This window comes from Gorilla gorilla, chromosome 11 (genome assembly GCF_029281585.2).
Source record: "Gorilla gorilla gorilla isolate KB3781 chromosome 11, NHGRI_mGorGor1-v2.1_pri, whole genome shotgun sequence".
NCBI lineage: Eukaryota > Metazoa > Chordata > Mammalia > Primates > Hominidae > Gorilla > Gorilla gorilla.
In genome coordinates this window covers 140,584,450-140,604,011 of record NC_073235.2, presented here as the reverse complement: position 1 = coordinate 140,604,011, position 19,562 = coordinate 140,584,450, and the positions used below count along the sequence as shown (strand labels likewise).

At 52.4% G+C, this 19,562-nt stretch overlaps 1 protein-coding gene across 2 annotated transcripts in view; it reads right to left on the bottom strand.

Moving 5' to 3' along the window:
• Positions 1-1,439: 1,439 nt before the first annotated feature.
• RAMP1 (receptor activity modifying protein 1) overlaps positions 1,440-19,562 on the bottom strand; it is a 53,316-nt gene continuing 35,193 nt past the window's right edge. For both annotated transcript variants that reach the window (XM_055379878.2, XM_004033426.4), the window contains exon 3: positions 1,440-2,018. In XM_055379878.2, the coding sequence (XP_055235853.1) occupies positions 1,763-2,018 (256 nt within the window). In that variant the 3' untranslated portion in view covers positions 1,440-1,762. The remainder of the gene's footprint in view (positions 2,019-19,562) is intronic.

The following is a 19,562-nucleotide window of genomic DNA, read 5'->3' as shown; positions in this document are numbered from 1 at the left end:
GAGGGGGGAACAGAGGAGAGAAGGGGGAGGCAGCATCCTGGCCCCTCTTCGCCTTCATCTGTCCTGTGTATTGGAGTATCTCAAGGAATCTTCTTGGACAGATTATTGAAGTAACTCGGGCAAGTGACTTGAACTCTCTTTTCCTCCTCTGTGAAATGGGCACAACGACAGGCCCTCCCTCAAGGGGCTTCTCTGAGAGTTTTATGAGCACAAGTTCACAGCGCAGTGCCCGGCTCACGCAAACGCTACTGCTGTTGTCATACTTATTATTTCCTTGTGGCCCAAAGCCACTGGCCCCAGAGCACCCTCGGCTTCTCCACTCACAGGTGGTGACATCCTAGAAGCGGAGGAAGCTGGGGCCTGGCGTAGCAGACTGACCAGACCCTCACTGAGGGCCCAAGGCTGAGACTGGGTCACGGACAGTGGAGTCCCGGCGGTTCCCAACAAGACAGAGACTAGGATCAGTCCCTGAGGCCACCGCCCACTGTCAGTAGACCCTGGGCTCCTCTCCTGACCCAGTGTAAGGTGCAGCCACGCCTGCTCCTCTTGGGAAAACGGGCCCACACCACAGCCACGGTTCCGCTGGAGAAGCCAAGAAGCCACTCGGGGCTCCTTCTGGTCTCTTAGGCTGGGGATGCCTCTTGGGACTGGCTGGGTGGGGAGGTGGGGACTGCCCGTGATGGGTGCACCTTGTGGGCGTGGGGTGGGGACCGCAACACCCGGGAGGAGGCTCAGGGGCTCTACTTGGGGAGGCTGCTGTGATGGGCTGCCTGGGGTCTGGTGGGCTCAGCCCAGCCTGGGCGGTGGGTGGCCCCACGTGGCTATGGTGGGCTACAGCTGAACCTACAAGGCCACGTCACTGGCTGCCGTGTTTGGATGGGGCTGTCATGTGGGGCAGAGGGAGAGGACAAGCGGAAGGTGATGGGGGAGTGGACACTCTTCTCAGTCACTGGAGAAGGGACAGGTCCTGGGGGCTGCAGGGACCCGAGAGGAGGGGTCTGAACTCAGGGGACACCCCGGAGGGACCGTGGAGGGGCTCCTTTGGGGAGCCAGAGGCTTCTGGAAGCTGCAGGTAGGGGCGTGGGCAGAAGCATGGATGGAGAGCAGGGAGGTGACGGGCAGAGGGCCAAGCCCGGTGATGCCTCGGGGACAGACAAGAAGAGAGCCTGCACCCGAGGCCCCAGGCATCTGTGGGGAGGGTCCCAGCCCTTCCTGGTCTGTGAGCTCAGTGTGTCCAGCCCTGGTCTGGACTGTGTCGCCGGGGGGCAGCAAGGGCCCCAGAATCCCCAGGAGCACCTCAGTGCACTCAGCACTGGCTCCAATGCCACCCCTGAGCAAAGGCCCCTGATTCCTCCTGTCAGAGGAAAGAGAGTCCGCAGGGCCTGGGTTTCCACCCTTCTCCCAGTGATGGGTACCCAGAGATAATGAGTCTTTCCAAGTTCAAGAACATCCCTTTTAATCACAAACCACTCATCCACAAACGTGGCTATGGGGTAAGCAGTCTAGGCTGGGACCCTTTCCAGAGGTAAGTCAAGGTCACGTCCCTGCCCCCTTCCTAGGGTGGCGGTGGCCTCCAGCCAGGGGGGCTTCCAGGTTAATACCAGAGCCTCGGCTACTCTGGACTCCTGTGAGCTCTTCTTGGCTGGAAGAAGGGGGGCATTGTGGGCCTGCTCTGTCCCAAGGCTCCAGAAGCTGCCCCTGCCCAGGCCTGCCTGGCCTCACCCTGCAGCCTGGGTGCACCTGCGGGCAGCCTGGGCCCCGCCTACACAATGCCCTCAGTGCGCTTGCTCTGCCAGACCACCAGTGCCGTCACCAGCAGGGTCACCGTGATGGGGACCATGATGAAGGGGTAGAGGATGCTGCCGGGCGGGTCCCGCACGGCCCTGCCTGAGATGGGGCAGCTCCTGAAGTAGCGGCCATGCACTGCCAGGAAGAACCTGTCCACCTCTGCGTTGGGCCAGAAGCAGCCCAGCTTCTCCGCCATGTGCCAGGTGCAGTCGGCCAGCTCCCTGTAGCTCCTGTGGATGGAAGAGGAGGTGGTGAGACCCTGGGCAGGTGGGGGATCCAACGTGGGACCCCAGCCCGGGGTGCTGCACTGTGGCCCCTCATGCAGCCCTGAAGCTTGGCTCGGAGAAGCCCCGATGCAGAGGCAGTGGCCCTGGATCCAGGAGGGCAGGGGCCCGATGGCTGCAAGGGGACTCCAAGGCGACCTGCATGGCGGCCCGTGGCGCAGGAAGCCCTGGTGTGGCCGTGGGGCCTCTCGCAGCTCTGTCTGCACCAGGAGGACAGGCCAGGCTGGGTGGCCAATAAGGCCCGAACCTCTGCCACCAGCTCCTTCCGCCACTCTGGGCAAGGTCGCAGGCTGGTGTCGCGTCTGTGTGTGACTGTTATTCTGTATGTGACTGTAACTGTTATTCTTTGTGTGTGACTGTGTGTGACTATGTGTAACTGTTATTCTTTGTGTGTGACTGTGACTATGTGTAACTGTTATTCTGTGTGCGACTGTGTGTGTGACTATTATTCAATGTGTGACAGTGTTATTCTCTGTGTGACCGTGTGTGTGACTATTTTCCGTGTGACTGTGTATGTGACTATTATTCACTGTGTGTGACTCTGTGTGTGTGACTGTTATTCTGTGCGTGACTGTGTGGATGACTGTGTTATTCTCTGTGTGTGACTGTGTGTGACTGTTATTCTCTGTGTGTGGCTGTAACTGTGTTATTCTGCATGTGACTGTGTGACTATTATTCTCTTTGTGACTGTGTGTGACATTGTGTGACTGTTATTTTGTGTGTGACTGTGTGTGACTATTTTCTGTGTGACTGTGTGTTACTGTTATTCTCTGTGTGTAACTATGTGACTGTGTAACTGTTATCTGTGAGTGACTGTTATTCCCTGTGTGTGACTGTGTGTGTATAGCTGTGTTATTCTGTGTGACTGTTATTCTGTGTGTGACTGTGTGACTGTGTTATTCTGTGTGTGTGACTGTTATTCTGTGTGTGACTGTGTGTGTGACTATGTATATGTAATTGTGTTATTCTGTGTGTGGGTGTGACTGTCATTCTCTGTGTGTGACTGTTATTCTCTGAGTGTGTGACATTCTATGTGTGACTGTGTAACACTGTGTTACTCTGTGTGTGTGTGTGTGACTGTGTTATTCTCTCTGTATGTGTGTCCCTGTGTGTGAGCGTAACTTGTTATTGTCTGTGGGTGTGTGACTGTGTTATTCTGTGTGTGTCCCTGTGTAACTGTTATTCTTTGTGTGTGTGGGTGTGACTGTGTTATTCTGTGTGTGTCCCTGTGTGTGGGTGTAACTGTGTTATTCTGTGTGTGTGTGTGAACCTGTGTGTGCAGGTGTGACTGTGTTATTCTGTGTGTGACTGTGTGTGCAGGTGTGACTGTGTTATTCTGTGTGTGACTGTGTGTGCGGGTGTGACTGTGTTCTTCTCTGTGTGTGACCGGGTGCATGTGACCCCATATGGACTTCACCACAAGGCCTCTGACCCTATCCTGCCATGGCTGCAGGTGCCTTTACCCACAGGTATGGCTGCCACCAGGCTAGAAGGAAGGGAGTGGAGGTGGCCGTGCCGAGCCAGGGGCCTGGGCGGCACGCGCAGAGGGTGTGCCATTGGGGTGTTCCTTGGGCTTGGCTTGGAGAGAAGCCATCGCGGAGTCCCCTCTGCTCCAGGAATTTTAACCCTCGAAGCCACAGTGGGTGAGCTCATTCCCACCCTGCCCCTTAGGTGCTCTCAGGACTCTGCTCCCCAGGGCTCTCTGGGGAGAGCAAACGCCATCTGTTTCTGAACAACTTTTTCCATAGATGTGGGTTTGTAGGCCACAGGATGCCCTTTGAAATGAAGTGGACAAAACCCAAGTGGACCCAGCCATCGGTGCTTTTCCGTGTCATCTTCCAACCCAGGACGTGGGTGTCAAGTGCCTCTTCCAGCAGAGGAAACTGAGGCTCTGAGACATCACTGGCCGTGGGTAGAGCCCAGACCATGCCGGCTCCTTCTCCCTCCAGCCCTGCATTCCCTCCAACCCCCTGTGACCTCCTGCTTCACAGAACAGCCCTGAGACTCAGGAAGAAAGGCCCCTCTGGCGTTTCATGGGGCTCAGAGCCTGTTCTTAGGGACTGATGGCCTGAAGGGGTCTTGGTGGCATTCACTGTTGTCACCATTCCATGATAACTGCTGCTATCATGAAGGTCCACTGGGTACCCCTGCATGACAGGCACAGGCTCGGCAAGGCCTGTGTGTGAGCTCGCTCATGCTCGGGGACCGCTGTTACCCATTGTTTTGTAGACAGGGAAATGGAGGTTTGGGAAGGCTGGAGGGCTGCCATGTGAGAGGGCCAGGGTGTGACTGCACGGGTCTCACACCTCACCACTGTCCCTCGCCCTCGGTGGCCAGATCTGGCCACAGCTTGGACAATTCCTTGTCTGGGTCCAAGTTGCACTCACTGGGGGTTGAGGCCACAGTGGGCATCCGTAAGCCAGAGAGCCTTGAATGAGCCCTTGCCCCATGGGGGCAGCCTGAGTGTCTCTAGGGCAGGTGCTGAGTCCCCTTCACCCCCGTATCCATGATGCCAGTGTGATGCCAGGCTTGCTGTGGAAGTTGTGCCACCAGGGCTGCAGCCAGGGTAGGAACAGGCTCAAAGCCCTTTCCACCATCCCAGACTCTTCTCTCCTGGGAAGCAGATGCCTTAGGCTGCTGAGGGAGGAACAGCACAGTCTGTCACCCCCAGGGCACAGACAAAGACACATCGTGGCTAGGGGAAGGATAGGAAGGAACTCTTTTTCCTTGGAAGGGCACCAGGAAACCATCCTGGCCTACGATCCTGCACCATAGAAAACAGAGGCCTTGGCTGGGTGTGGTGGCTTAACGCCTGTAATCCCAGCACTTTGGGAGGCTGAGGCGGGTGGATCACAAGGTCAGGAGTTCGAGACCAGCCTGGCCAAGATGGTGAAACCCTATCTCTACTAAAAATACAAAAATTAGCCAGGCACAGTGGCGGGCACCTGTAATCCCAGCTACTAGGGAGGCTGAGGCAAGAGAATCGCTTGAACCCAGGAGGTGGAGGTTGCAGTGAGCCGAGATCATTCCACTGCACTCTAGCCTGGGTGACAGAACAAGACTCTGTCTCAAAAACACCACCACCACCACTACCACCAGAGGTCTCTTCTCGCTGGGGAAGGGACAGGACAGTCGCACCCAAGACCCCGACAGAGTTTGCCACAGGGAAGAGGGGTAGGAATGCTGGGGTGAAGGGCATAGGGAAGGGCCTGTCTAAACTGAGGCTGGACCAGTACACAGAGAACCCACCCCAAGCCTTGAACATAACCTTGGTAAAATAACAAGCAGCAGCCATCTACTGCCGAGAGAAAGTGGGGTGAGATCCATGCTGCAGCACAGGCAGGCAAGAGAAAGCTGAAAGCAGAGGGTGGGGCACCACACTGAGGAATCTCCTCCAGTGCCCTAGTCCCAACCCTGGGCACAAGGCAATTACAGCTCATTGCTAGAGGTACTTGAGGCCTATGGTACATTGAAGATAACCATAACAATGACAAATCCCAAACCCATCTCAATTCCTAACAAGATTGACTCAAATCCCACACTAACGGTCTGACAGAAGAGGCTTACCCATTTCCACATGTAAATACTATTGACCATAGTCACCTCTGTTCTATACATGAATGTTCAGTATTCAATAAAAATTATATATTTTTTTGTTCAGAAGCAACAAAAAACAACCAACCCATTGTCAAGAGGCAAAACAATGAATGGAGTTAGACTCAGAGACGACCTAGATGTTGTAACTATTAGACAGTTATGTTAGAATGGCTAGTATGACGACGGGTCTAGTGGAAAAGGTAGACAATATGCATGAACAGATGGAGAATTTAAGCAGAGAGGTGAAAACTCAAAGTCAAAGACAGTTGCTAGAAATAAAAAGATATGGCATCAGAGAGAATTCCTTCAATGGGCCCATCAGCAGACACGAAAACTGAGGAAAGAGAGAAATTGAAGATATGTCAGTAGAAATTAACCAAACTGGAACACAAAGAGAAAAAAAAAGTGAGGGAAAACCAGAGCATCCAAGAACTGTGTAACATGACAATCCTGTAAATGACATCAACCTCAACTCATGTGAGAGTCCCAGAAAGAGGAGAGGGAATGGAGCAGAAGAAATATTTGAAGAGATAATGGCTCAGGCTTTTAAAAAAATAATGAAAGACATAAAATCGCAGATCCAAGAAGCTTGGAGAACCTCAAACAGGACAGAAAACAAAGCAGCTACAACAGCAAACAACCAAATAGACACATCAAACTCCAACTGCTGAGCACCGAAGAAAAAGGAAAAAATCTTGAGGTCAGAGGAAAAAAGACATACAGAAGAACAGTGAGTTACAGCAGATTTCTTAATTTCTTATCAGAGGCTTGTCATGTGGGAAGACAATGGGCAACATCTTGAAAGTATTAGAGGTTGCGGGGAGGGGAAACACATTCGTCAGCCTGGAATTCCGTACCTAGAAAAAAATACCTTTTGAAAATGAGGTTGAGGCTGGGCACATTGGCTCACACCTGTGATTCCAGCACTTTGGGAGGCCAAGGCAGGTGGATCACTTGAGGTCAGGAGTTCGAGACCAGACTGGCTAACATGGTGAAACCTCATCTCTACTAAAAATACAAAAATTAGATGGGCATGGTGGCAGATGCCTGTAATCCCAGCTACTCGGGAGGCTGAGGCAGGAGAATTACTTGAACCTGGGAGGCGGAGGTTGCAGTGAGTTGAGATCACGCCATTGCACTCCAGCCTGGGTGACAGAGCAAGACTGTCTTTAAAAAAAAAAAAAAAAAAAAAGAGGTTGATATAAGAATCTTTTGAGAAAAAAGAAGCTGAGAGAATTCATTGCCAGCAGACCTGTGCTACAAGAAATGTCAAAGAAAGTTCTTCAGTGATAAGAAAGAATTTGAGATCCACATAAATAGATGAAGGGCTCCAAAAACAGTGAAAATGAAGATAATAAAAGGGTACTTTTCCTTATATTTAATCTAGAAAGTGAGTAAATGGATCAGAGGCCATAAATTAAATGTGAGGAGACCCCTGGGGGCTTTAAGAGGCTATACAGAAAAAGTAGGGGCCTCTCCGGCATCCCAGCACCCCTCTACCCCCGCCCCTATCATACGGTCACTGTTTTTCCTCCCTGGCTGCCCTCTAGGTCACTGCCCTGAGTGCATAGGGCCTCCCTTAGCCCATCCAAGAGGCCTAGTAGATGAGGCATGAGGAGGGAGAGGTAGCAGAGAGTGTGCCCTCCCTGTAGGCATTGGGGTGTGTGGTCTCTCCAGGTGAACAAGGACTCATGTTTCAAGAAGAAAACAGAAGTGGAAAAAGCCACAGGAAGTCGTGACGGTTTGAGTCTCATCGTGGGGGAAAAACGAATGAGTGCACGTTATGTGGCCGGTCCATGGTAAATGTTAGACGTGTTATTGTTGCTGAAAACCAAGACCAGCCTTCTCAACTACAGGGCTAAACAGTGAGAACGCTGCCTTTTTTTTTTTTTTTTTTTTTTTTTTTTTTTGAGACAGAGTCTTGCTCTGTTGCCCAGGCTGGAGTGCAGTGGTACAATCTCAGCTCACTGCAACCTCCGCTTCCCAGGTTCAAGCGATTCTCCTGCCTCAGCCTCCTAAGTAGCTGGGACTACAGACATGGTCCACCATGCCTGGCTAATTTTTGTATTTTTAGTAGAGATGGGGTTTCGCTATGTTGGGCAGGCTGGTCTCGAACTCCTGACCTCAGGTGATCCACCCTCCTTGGCTTCCCAAAGTGCTGGGATTACAGGCGTGAGCCACTGCATCTGACCAATGAAGGCTGCTTTGAATGATGATCCTCTCCCATATCTCAGACCCACCAAACCCGCAGGCAGTTTAGTTTTTGGTGTTCTGCAGATCCAGTGACACATGATCCTGAACACTGACCCCTGTCCTCTGAGGAGCGGAGCTGTGGCATTTTTAGGAGGAGCTATTGCCATCTCTGCACTGGCCAAACAGAACAGGAAGGAGCGGATGCAGGAAGCCATGCCACCACAGAACCCATGCCACCACAGAACCCATGCCGAGGCCACGCTGAGGCAGATAGGGCCGTGTGTGGGTGGGCTATTCTGGGACCAGGCACTCTCTCCTTGATATGTCAGCCTTCTGGATTGCAGTGCCACCCACGTCTAAAAATATCTCTAATGTGCAGTCGGCTGCCCACTTCATCCTGTTTATTTATACAGAAGTGACAGCTGAAACTTTCAATAAATGTCGTGAGCTCCGTCAGTGAGGATGCGATAAAAGAATTCCCCTCAGAGTACAGACATTCTTCTGCCCAAAAGAACACAGAACGGACTGAAGGACCCAAAATAGTCATGAAAAATACACCCTGGCTTTAACTCCCTAAAGTTTCAGTTCTCATGTCACTGAGTAATTATCCTTTTTTGGCTAGGACCTTCTATTCTGGGGCTCGAAGCAAACTTTGCTTGGAATGTTCCTGAATCCTATGGTGGGAGTTTCCAGCGTATCTGGGTCCCAAGTCAAGGCCCGACACCACTGTTCATGGTTGTTTAATTGCTGGTAAGGAAGTGTGATCACTGATGCTCACAGGTGAGTCGTCTACTCTGGGGACACCCTGGGTTGCATTGTCCCCCAGCTACCCCCGGCTGGCCCTAATATGAAATATCTGAGCCTGGGCCCTGTCACCCACAGACCTGGGTTCAAATCCCAGCTCCACCTCTTACCCAGAGTGATCCTGGAGACCTCATTCGCTTGTTCAAGCCTTAGTCTCCTATTAAGATGAAGATACAGGTCCTCACTTGACTGGCTCATGACGTATACATTTCTTGTCCTTTTTGAGTTTATACTTAAGCAAAAGGTGACCAGGCAATGTGTGTCTAAATCGTCAGAAAATCTGAGGGGAAAGCACTTTTGGCTTTACATTCGCTTTTTAAAATTTATTTATTATTTTAGACAGCGTTTTGCTCTGTTGCTCGGGCTGGAGTGCAGTGGCACGATCTTGGCTCACTGCAACCTCTGCCTCCCGGGCTCAGGTGATCCTCTTGCCTCACCCTCCAGAATAGCTGGGATTACAGGCGTGCACCACCACACCTGGCTAACTTTCATTTATTTATTTATTTTGATTTTTATTCTTTTTTTGAGACAGAATCTTGCTCTGTTGCCCAGGATGGAGTCCAGTGGCATGATCTCGGCTCACTGCAAGCCCCACATCCTGGGTTCATGCCATTCTCCTGCCTCAGCCTCCCGAGTAACTGGGACTACAGGTGCCCGCCACCACGCCCTGGCTATTTTTTTTGTATTTTTAGTACAGACGGGGTTTCACCGTGTTAGCTAGGATGGTCTTGATCTCCTGACCTCGTGATCCGCCCGCCTCAGCCTCCCAAAGTGCTGGGATTATAGGCGTGAGCCACCGAGCCCGGCCCAATATTTCTTCTAGAAATACAAATGACTACTAAGCATGTGAAATGAAAGACCAAACATCCAGACGGCACTCCTCTTAAAAATGAGAATGCTAGGCTGGGTGTGGTGGCTCACACGTGTAATCCCAACACTGGGGGAGGCCTAGGCCGGAGGATTGCTTGAGCCTAGGAGTTTGAGAGCAGCCTGGGCAACATAGTGAGACCTTGTCTCTACAAAAAAATACAAAATGGCTAACACACTGAAACCCCAACTCTACCAAAAATACAAAAAATTAGCCGGGTGTGGTGGCGGGCGCCTGTAGTCCCAGCTACTCGGGAGGCTGAGGCAGGAGAATGGCGTGGACCTGGGAGGTGGAGCTTGCAGCGAGCCGAGATCGCGCCACTGCACTCCAGCCTGGGCGACAGAGCGAGACTCTGTCTTAAAAAAACAACAACAACAAACATTTGCCAATGATGGGATGCACCTGTAGTCCCAGCTAGTTGGGAGGCTTAGGTCAGAGGATCACATGAGCCCAGGGAGGTGGGAGATTGAGGCTGCAGTGAGCTATGTTCCTGCCACTGCACTCCAGCCTGGGCAACAGAGTAAGACCCTGTCTCAAAAAAAAGAAAAGAATGCTGAATGCTAGTGAAGGTGTAGGATACTGAGGCAGGCACTCATAGCAATCCTCAGGGAAGATAAACTGGTACAATTTTTCTGAAACACAATTTGGCAATATGTATCAATAATCTCAAACTCATGGATGCCTCCTGACCCTGTAATTGCATTACTGGGAATTATCCTAAATTAATAATGTGAAATATAGATAACAGTGATGTAAGAAGGTGTCCACTGCAGATTTATAATTATGAAAAACAGCACACAACAGGACAGCGGTCACAGAAATTGTTTATGAGTGGCTCCATTACGTAGCTGTTAAAATTATATTTAGGAAGAAAATTTTAAGATGTGGAAAAATATTTATGTTCTAAAGCTGGGCAAAAGAACAGCTCTCATGCCTGTGATCCCAGCACTTTGGGAGGCTGAGGCAGGAGGATCGCTTGAGGCCAGGAGTTCAAGACCAGCCTGGGCAACCTAGTGAGACCCAGTCTCTCTGCTAAATAAATAAATAAATAAAGTTTTGAAAAGCAGCAGCAGGTTAGACCAGGTGCCATAAACAGCCTGGATTGGGGTAAAATGGTCCACATGGGAGGGGGACACAGCAGAATGTCACAGGAGTGATCCCCACCAGAATGGTAATAACACGAAGGACTTTTCTCTCAATTTTTTTGGGTTTTCTACCTTGAGCATACATACTTTTTATAATTATATTTAACAGCTCATTTTAGCAGGAAGGCTCACAGGAAACTAGATGTTGACGTCACTACATCTGCAGCCCCCGTGCCTGGTGTCTGGGGCAGCCTGGGTCTTCCCACCAGAGGGCTCTGATGTGCAGGCAGGGCTGGGACCCTCTGGTGACAGCGGCTCATGGGGGAGGCGTGCAGGGCAGACAGGGAGCAGGGACAGGGCGTTGGGCCTCTCCAGTCTCAGTGGCCTCCTGCGTGGAATTGGGGGCCCCGCGGGACCCAACTCTGAGGCAGGAAGGGGCTCTGTGGGAGGGTGAGTGGGGGCGCGGGGTGGGCCCTGGGGGCAGGACCCCACTTTCCTCCTTGCTGTGTCCCCCCGACCTCCTCTGCGGAGACCTCTGCATCCTCCTGGTCCTCCTGTTCCCTCCTCCATCTCCGTCCTTCTGGCCCCTCCTCTTCCTCCTGATCCCTCTCTCCTCCTGCCTCTCCCTCCTCCTCCCAGCCCCTCCTTCTTCCTCCCAGCCCCTCCTCCTCCTCCCTCTTCCACCTCACCCTTGCTCCAGGCCCCCACCTCATCCTCACTCCAGCCTTGCTCCGGGTGGCAGTGGGGCATCCTCACTCACTGAAGCCCCCCGGCCCTTACCAGCCCCTGGTGGAGAGGCATCCCCCGCGAAGTGCTCCTTCTCTCTTGGCCTTGGGCTGCACCTGTGAGTTCCCCATTCTCCCTCCTCCACCTGAAGCCTGGGCTGTTCACTTCTGGCTGTGAACACATGTGACTCAGGACCCCCATGCCATGCCTATCCCCTGAGTTATCATGGCTCCCCTTTCCCTCAAGGGTGCCCTCCCCTCCTGAGGCCCCATCGCTGTGCCCAGGATGGGGCAGAAGTGACTCGTCCTGGTGGATGGGTTATTACAACCCACATACCAGCTTCCACCTTTCTGTAGTGAGTGAGTATGTGGGGGCTTGGCATCTATCTACCCCTTCTTCTGCCTCCCCCGGTTTAGTCAGGGGCAGCCATCAAACCCCTCCACCGCCCTCCACTCTGCATGCTGGGCTTAGCTACCACGGGCTCTCCAGGCCACATCCCACACCCTGGCCCCTGCCCAAGCCCACCGTCCACACCTTCCCACCCCTGCTTCATGCGTTCAGTGCTCACCATTACACCTGTCCCAGATTCAGAAGCTTCTGTGTGGGTCGCTCAACTGGGTCCCCTCCCTCCTGCTGGCCACATTCTAGCCACAGTGGCCAGTGTTCTGCCTCAGGACCTTTGCACATGCTGTTCCTTTTAATTGGAAAGCTCTTAGCCTCATCTTCACAAGGCCACCCTACGCTCGCCCTTCGCTTAAATGTCACGTCCTCAAAGAGGCCTTTCTGGATGCTTCAATCATATTTGGCTTCCCCAGCAAAGTGGGGTTTTCCTTCATAGATGGGTGTTACTTTGTGGCTGTCCATGAACTCATGTGATTATTCACCCACTGTTGGTCTCAACAACCAGACTGCAGACACCACCAGGGCAGGGAGGGTAAGAGCAAAAATCCCACTTACTCTGGTCACAGCGGCCACCTCCAAGGCAAAGTGAAACAAAGGCTGAAGGAAGACAGCGAGAGAGGGATGTACCCAGGAGACGCAGACAGAAGGTGAGCAGGGGTGCGGGCTTCCCAGCAGACCTGGCCCAGGCCGGTGAGAAGGGCCATCAGTGGGGCTGATGGGGATGCTCCACCCAGGACAGTTGGCACTGCGCCACAGCGTACAGACAGCCTGCAGCTGCCAGGAACGCAAGACACGTGGGAGACTTAAACACACCTCCCAAGGCTAGGCAGATAAACAGTAGCACAAAGTGATTATGAAAAATAATGTTAATAAACCGATGCAGTGACTGTCTGATAAAGGTTCTATTCTACAGAGACTCAGCCGGTTTTTCAAAGGCCGCTGGGTCTGTGTTAGGCGGCAAAAAGAGACTCATCAAATCCCCAGAGTATAAATCATAAGTCAATATTCTCAGGCTGCAATACTGAAAACTAAAAATTAGTTTTAAAAAAAGGATAAATTTAAAAAAATGGAATTCCTAGAAATGAAAGATCATTTATATAATTCCGAAGTCACAGGAGAATTTAAAAATTCAATTACAAAATATTAAGAAAACAAGATCGGCAATACTATATGTACAAATGAATGGAATAGGGGCAAAAGTGAATTCTGAGAAAAATTAATAGTTGTAAATTATTTTATTAAACAAAAATAAATGAAAATAAACAAAATAAGTATCCAAAGCAAGATATTTTTTAAAAAGAACAAAATAAATCTCTCCAAATGGCACATAATTTGTCCATCAATAATTATTAGAAGCTAATATAGGCCAGGTGCGGTGGCTCACGCCTGTAATACCACCACTTTGGGAGGCCGAGGTGGGCAGATCACTTGAGCTCAGGAGTTCAAGACCAGCCGGGGCAGCATAGCAAAACCCCTGCTGAAAATATCAAAATTAGCCAGGCATGGTGGCACACACCTGTAGTCCCAGTTAACTTGAGTGGCTGAGGCACGAGAATCCCGTGAACCCAGAAGGCAGAGGTTGCAGTGAGTCGAGATTGCGCCACTGCACTCCAGCCTGGGCAACAGAGCCAGACACTGTCCTAAACAAACAAACAAATAAACAAAAAACAAAAAACAGAAAAAAAAGTATAAGAGATTAATATGTAAAAAAGGTTTGTTAAAAATTGGAAAATCCTCAGTGAATTGGGATATTTTGGTTAAATTATAAACTATCAAATATCAACTTAAAAAGGAGGAATTCCAAGAAGAAAAATGGCAAATGTTATTAAAGAATTGCTGTTTCAAAAGGCACTAGATCCCAGGCAGTTCTGTCAAATTCTTTTTTTTTCTTTTTAATTGAGACAGGGTCTCACTATGTTGCTCAGGTTGGTCTCAAACTCCTGGGCTCAAGCCATCCTCCCACCTCGGCCTCTCAAAGTGCTGGGATTACAGGTGTGGGAGGCGTGAGCCACTGCAAATTCTTAAAGTGAAATAAAAAGATGTGCAGCTTCCCAGTTCATTTAAAAGTTAACAAACCCTGATCCCAAGCCTCTTGAGATGGCATGACATGCGTCTCAATGCATGCGCACACAGACGGAACAGATGCCCTTCGCTTCCACCTATAAATAGACACTCAAGTCCCCTACCCAATGCTAACAAACTTCATCTAGCCACATAGCATATTTTATTTAAAGGAGGGCTAATTTCAGGAATGCTTTAAACCTGTTACTACAAAATCACACTTTAATACACCATGGGAAAAAAATGTACCATCATTTTAATACGCATTGGGAAGGCATTTGAGAAAACTCAATATTCTTTTCTGATTTTAAAAAAGCCACAACCTTGAAAACACAGAAAGAAGCTATTTTCTTAATGAGATAAAAATCTCTCTCTCGGCCAGGTGCAGTGGCTCACGCCTGTAATCCCAGCACTTTGGGAGGCCGAGGCGGGCGGGTCACCTGAGGTCAGGAGTTCGCGACCAGCCTGGGCAACACGGTGAAACCCCATCTCTACTAAAATACAAAAAATTAGCTGGGTGTGGCAGCGTGTGCCTGTAGTCCCAGCTACTCAGGAGGCTGAGGCAGGAGAATTGCTTGAACCCGGGAGGCGGAGGTTGCAGCGAGCGGAGATCATGCCACTGCACTCCAGCGTGGGTGACAGAGTGTGAACCTGTCTCAAAGAAAAAAAAAAAATCACTGTCTCAAACCAATAGCATGCACCCCATTTAGGACTGGAACGCAGTGGCATTTTCGTGGCAGCCAGCAACAGGCTTATTTCGCATTTAGGCAGCCAGGGCTGGCTTCTCCCTTGTGGTTTCTGCCTTTGGTGTCAGGGCTCACACCCAGGATTCTGTGAATAGCGGGACCTTTCCAAAGCAGGGAGGGGCTGGCCACTTATTGCGCCACTTCCTCTGTTGACAGAGAGCCACGCTGTGGCCTGGCCTGGCGTGCATCACGCGTGGAGCAAGCGCAGGGCCAGCTTGTCTTTAAGAGGCCTCAGCCCGGGACCTGGGGATATGAAAGCCCATGCAGTGTAGCTTCCCACCTACGTCTGTGTGTGTGAGCTCGGGAGCCTGGCTTCCTGTCTCACTTCTGCCCAGCACTGCTGGAGGCAGCAGAGAACTGGGCACCTTTTGTTTTTCTTGACACTGGGGAAATGTATAAGGAAGTCTTGTTAACTGATGAAAAGCACTTCAGCACACTGTGCTGGCCTGGGAAATGTGTGCTGGGCCAGCAGGCTCTGAGCCAGCTGTGCACACCTGGAACTCCTACGGGTGAGTGGCTGCTCCCATCCCCCTGGGACTGGCAGCACGCGTGAGGGAAAGACGGATATTGTACTATCAAACCCTTCCTAAATCAGGCTGGTCAGAAAGTACAATCAAACTAGGGAAAAGGCCAAGCATTAGAAGTTCTATGTACCTGTGCCAACCCAGGGATGCCTACACATTTGACCTACTGCATTGCTGAGACAGGAATGCTTTGAAATAAGTGTCATCACTGCATGCAAATGAATATGTTAAACAGGAATTTTCCCCAGGCTCTGTCTATGGTTTATCTATTTAAGTTGTATTAACAGGGACTTCTGACATCTTAGCAAAGCCACTTTCCCAACAGCATAAGGGGAAATGCCAACTCCACCCCTTTCCAAAGAATTACAGCATCTGGCCAGGCACAGTGGTTCCCGCCTGCAATCCCAGCACTGTGGGAGGCTGAGACGGGTGGATCACCTGAGGTCAGGAGTTTGAGACCAGCCTGGCCAACATGGTGAAACTCAGTCTCTACTAAAAATACAAAAATTAGCTGGGAATGGTGGCACATGCCTGTAATCCCAGCTACTCAGGAGGCTGAGGGAGGAGAATGGCTTGAACTCGGGAGGTGGAGGTTGCAGTGAGCTGAGGTTGCACCACTGCACCCCAGCCTGGGAGAAAGAGCGAGACCCCATCTCAAAAACCAAACAAACAAACAAAAAACAAAAAAAAAACCCCAAAAAAACCAAAACAAAAAAAAAAGAAGAATGACAGCATCCACGAGAGCATGTGTTTCTGAGGTTTCCACTAAGACACCTGGACCTGTAAACAAGAAGCCTCACCACAGGCTTCTTGCAAACACTTCGCCAAATCATGGAAGCCCATTCCATTCCACACCTTCGTTACCAGGTAAATATTGCACTTTACCACTGACTAGGTGCTTGCTGAACAAGGAGGACAAAGGCCTCTCTCTTGCAGGAAAAGGAACAACGTGAATAACGCACCGAAGAAAGAATCTTGGGAGGGTTCAAGGAAACAGGAGGAAGACAGATGAAACAGGGCTCAGTGTTCTCGCTGCTGTGGAGGAGGCCACAATTCCTCCTGCAACACTCGCAGTGACTGTAGAGCATGCTGATGAAGCCGGAGAAAATGGCCAGCCCTCTCTGCACGTTGAGCAGGGAAGGCAGACACGGGACCACCTGTGGCCTTATTCTCACCTCCCCTTGCTCATGGCCTGTCTGGGCCTCAGGCTCTGTCCTGTCCCATGTCATCTGCTCTTTCAGTCTCCCTCTTTCCTGGCCTGAAGTGAAGCTGGTTCTCCCATTCCTGGGATGGAGGCTGAGGCCCAGGCGGGGCCCGTGGTTGCATGCGGGGCTCTGGGGTCCGCCTGGACGGATGCACACCCCATGATAGCTGAGTGCCACACGGGAGCATCTGGTGAGCTGCAGACATGTAAAAGAGGGACCCACTGAGGCTGGGGCAGGTGACCCCACCATCCCCACGGACAGCACATCACACCCCCAGGACATTTAAAGGCCTGGCCCCTCTGCTGTCCAAAAGTCTAAGAGGCTGGGTGCAGTGGCTCACGCCTGCAACCCCAGCACTTTGAGAGGCCAAAACAGGAGGATCGCTTGAGCCCAGGAGTTCCAGACCAGTCTGGGCAACACAGAGAGACTCCCCAATCTCTACACAAAGTTTAAAAGTTAGCCAGGAGTGGTGGTGTGTGCCTATAGTCCTGGCTACTTGGGAGGCTGAGTCAAGAGGGTTGCTTGAGTCCAGGAAGTCAAGTCTGCAGTGAGCTAAGATCATGCAACTGCATTCCAATCTAGGCGGCAGAGTGAGACCCTGCCTTAAAACAAAACAAAACAAAGTCTAAGAAAATACTAAGACCTGTTTCCCTGTGTGAGTGTGCTTCTCACAGCACCCGAGGGCAGGTGTTCTTACCCCCTCCTTACAGAAAAGGGTGCTTGCTGAGGTGATGGGGAGGTCCCTGAGGCGGCAGTGCAGACTGGGGAACGGTCCAGGGGTCTGCCTGGGGGCTGCTTGGCCTCCTCCACTCAGGGCCCTCCCTGGGCCTGGCTTCCTCTGCCTCCCTCCCCTTCTCCTGCTATGGTGGCCCCAGGCCGGGGAGGAATCTGGGCGCCTCTGCCCATGCTGGGAGAAGCGAGAGGTTTCTAAATCCATCCCTGGCTCCATGTGCAGCCAGGTCTGGCACCAGACACAGCCTGGGAGCTGCCAAGCCAGGCTCCCCACAGAGCAGCCACAGCGGGCGGGCGGACGGGCATAATACCTCCTCTGAGAACAGGCCTGGGCAGCGCCCTGGCTCCTGGGGCTGCCAAATGAAGTGCAGTTTTAAAATGCAGTGGGTGTCCCAGGCAAAGTCACAGACTGTCCTGTGCTGGCTGCATCTGGGCCTGAGCAGGGGTTGCATTGCGTCCCAGGGTCCGAGGATCAGGGAATGCTGGGAGATCGCTGAGCTGTGCCCATTGTGGGCCGGGTGCATGTGACCCTGAGGGCTCATTACAACCCCTGGGAGGTGTCCTGGCACCCCTGTGGGGACACCCAGGTCTAGCCGCCCAGCTGTGTGTCATGGGGCTGAGACCACACTCAGGCCTGCCCAGGCCCCAGGGTTCCCACCTCATGGGGACATGGGTGTGACATGTGTCCGAGTCTCAGGATTAAGCATGACAGCCGGCATGCTATATTTGGATGCTAACACCCTGGGGGCATTGTCCTTGTGAAGCAACGCTGGCCCGGAGGCTGGACGGGCTCTGCCCTCCTATCCACCCCTGGTCTCAGCCCCAGGCCAGCCGGCCCAAAGCATACTCGCCCTCCCTGCACAAGAAACTCTCCCCCGATGCCACTAGACTCTTCAGGGACCCCTGCTGGGCTTCACAAGCCTTCAGCGACCCATCCTGCCCACCCACGGGGCGCCCTGCACCATGCTGGTCCCCGTTTGGGCATCCCACCAACTGGCCGCCTCCATCGGGGTAGCAGCCTTGCCACCCTTGCCCTCCTGTCCCAATCTCACCTCGTGTGGAGCTCAGGGCAACACTGAGTGTGGGGAAAGGGCCAGGCCAGGAAACGTCCCAACGTGGGGTGTTCACTGTGGGGGCTTTGAGGAGTTGGCAGTTACGGAGCCTCGGTGTTTTCACCTTTAAAATGGATTCACTGATCCCCGGCTCACGGCAGCAGCGTGGCGAGAACTCCCTCAGAGGGCCACCACCATGCCATTCTCTGATGGGAGCCCATGACCCCCCCACAGGACCCCTTTGCACAGCAGGGGGTGGGCATGTGACTCGCGCTGCCCCGCCTTCGGATGGGAGCCCCACACAGGCAGGCAACACGTGGCCTCCTGTCTCGCTCCTGACTCGCTCTACAATCGCCACCATAGGGCTGACCTCAAGGGAGGGTGAGGGGCTCCAGAGGCCACGGTGCTGGGGGGCCGTGGCTCCAGGAGGGAGGGGGAGGTCCTGCCCTGCTGGGCCCTTGGTGGCTGGCACCACTGGCTAGGTGCCTGCTAAGTGCTCAGCAAATGGCTGCTGAACTGAATCAGGTATCTGGATTCTGAAGGGTACCCTGCTACCAAGGTGCCTTCACCTAACTTGTCGAAGGAGAACCACAACCAGATAGGAGTAGGAATAGGCCACTCCTGTTCCCCAGGGCTGGCAACGCTTTGTCTCACCTCCTATGAACACGTGTCCCTCTGTTCCGTCTTTGAACATGTTTGTGCACCACGGGGAGCCACACTCACCCGAGCAAGGGAGAAGGTTCCAGCCGTCCAGGGGCCTCTCCACAGTTCAAAAGCCACCTGGACACCCTGGGCCTTGGAACTGCCACAGTGCCCCAGGAGGATGAAGGTGCCAAGAAATAAGTGTGGTGGGGACCCACAGAGCCTCAGCCCCGCCTGGCTTCTGGGATGGAGGGGTGGCAGGGGAGTCTCACCCCCTAGCCAGGTCCATCTGGGGCGGGGGATTCAGGCGCTGGTGCTGCCTGTCAGCAACATTCCCTGGTGGTCCTGGCTGCCCCAGGTCTGAGGACGTATGGCCTGCGGCTGCCCCAAGGGCCCTTCCACAGCCAGCCTCGCCCTGGCCTAGCTCCCACACCAGCGCTGCCCCCGGCTCCTCCTGCCTCCTTCCCACAATGGCAGAAATCTGGCCTCCCTGTAAAGAGGTGAGTTAATGTGTCCCTTAGGCTTGGGGATAAAGGAAACTTTAATTCACTGCAGTATAATTAGTTTCAATTACAATATCCTAATTAAAAACTACTTTAGGCCGGGTGAAGTGGCTCACGCCTGTAATCCCAAGACTTTGGAGGGCCAAAGTGGGCTGATCACTTGAGGTCAGGAGTTCAAGACCAGCCTGGGCAACATGGCGAAACCCTGTCTTTACTAAAAATACACAAAATTAGCTGGGCATCATGGCATGCACCTGTAGTCCCAGCTTCTAGGGAGGCTGAGGCACAAGAATCACGTGAACTTGGGAGGCGGAGGTTGCAGTGAGCTGAGATCACGCCACTGCACTCCA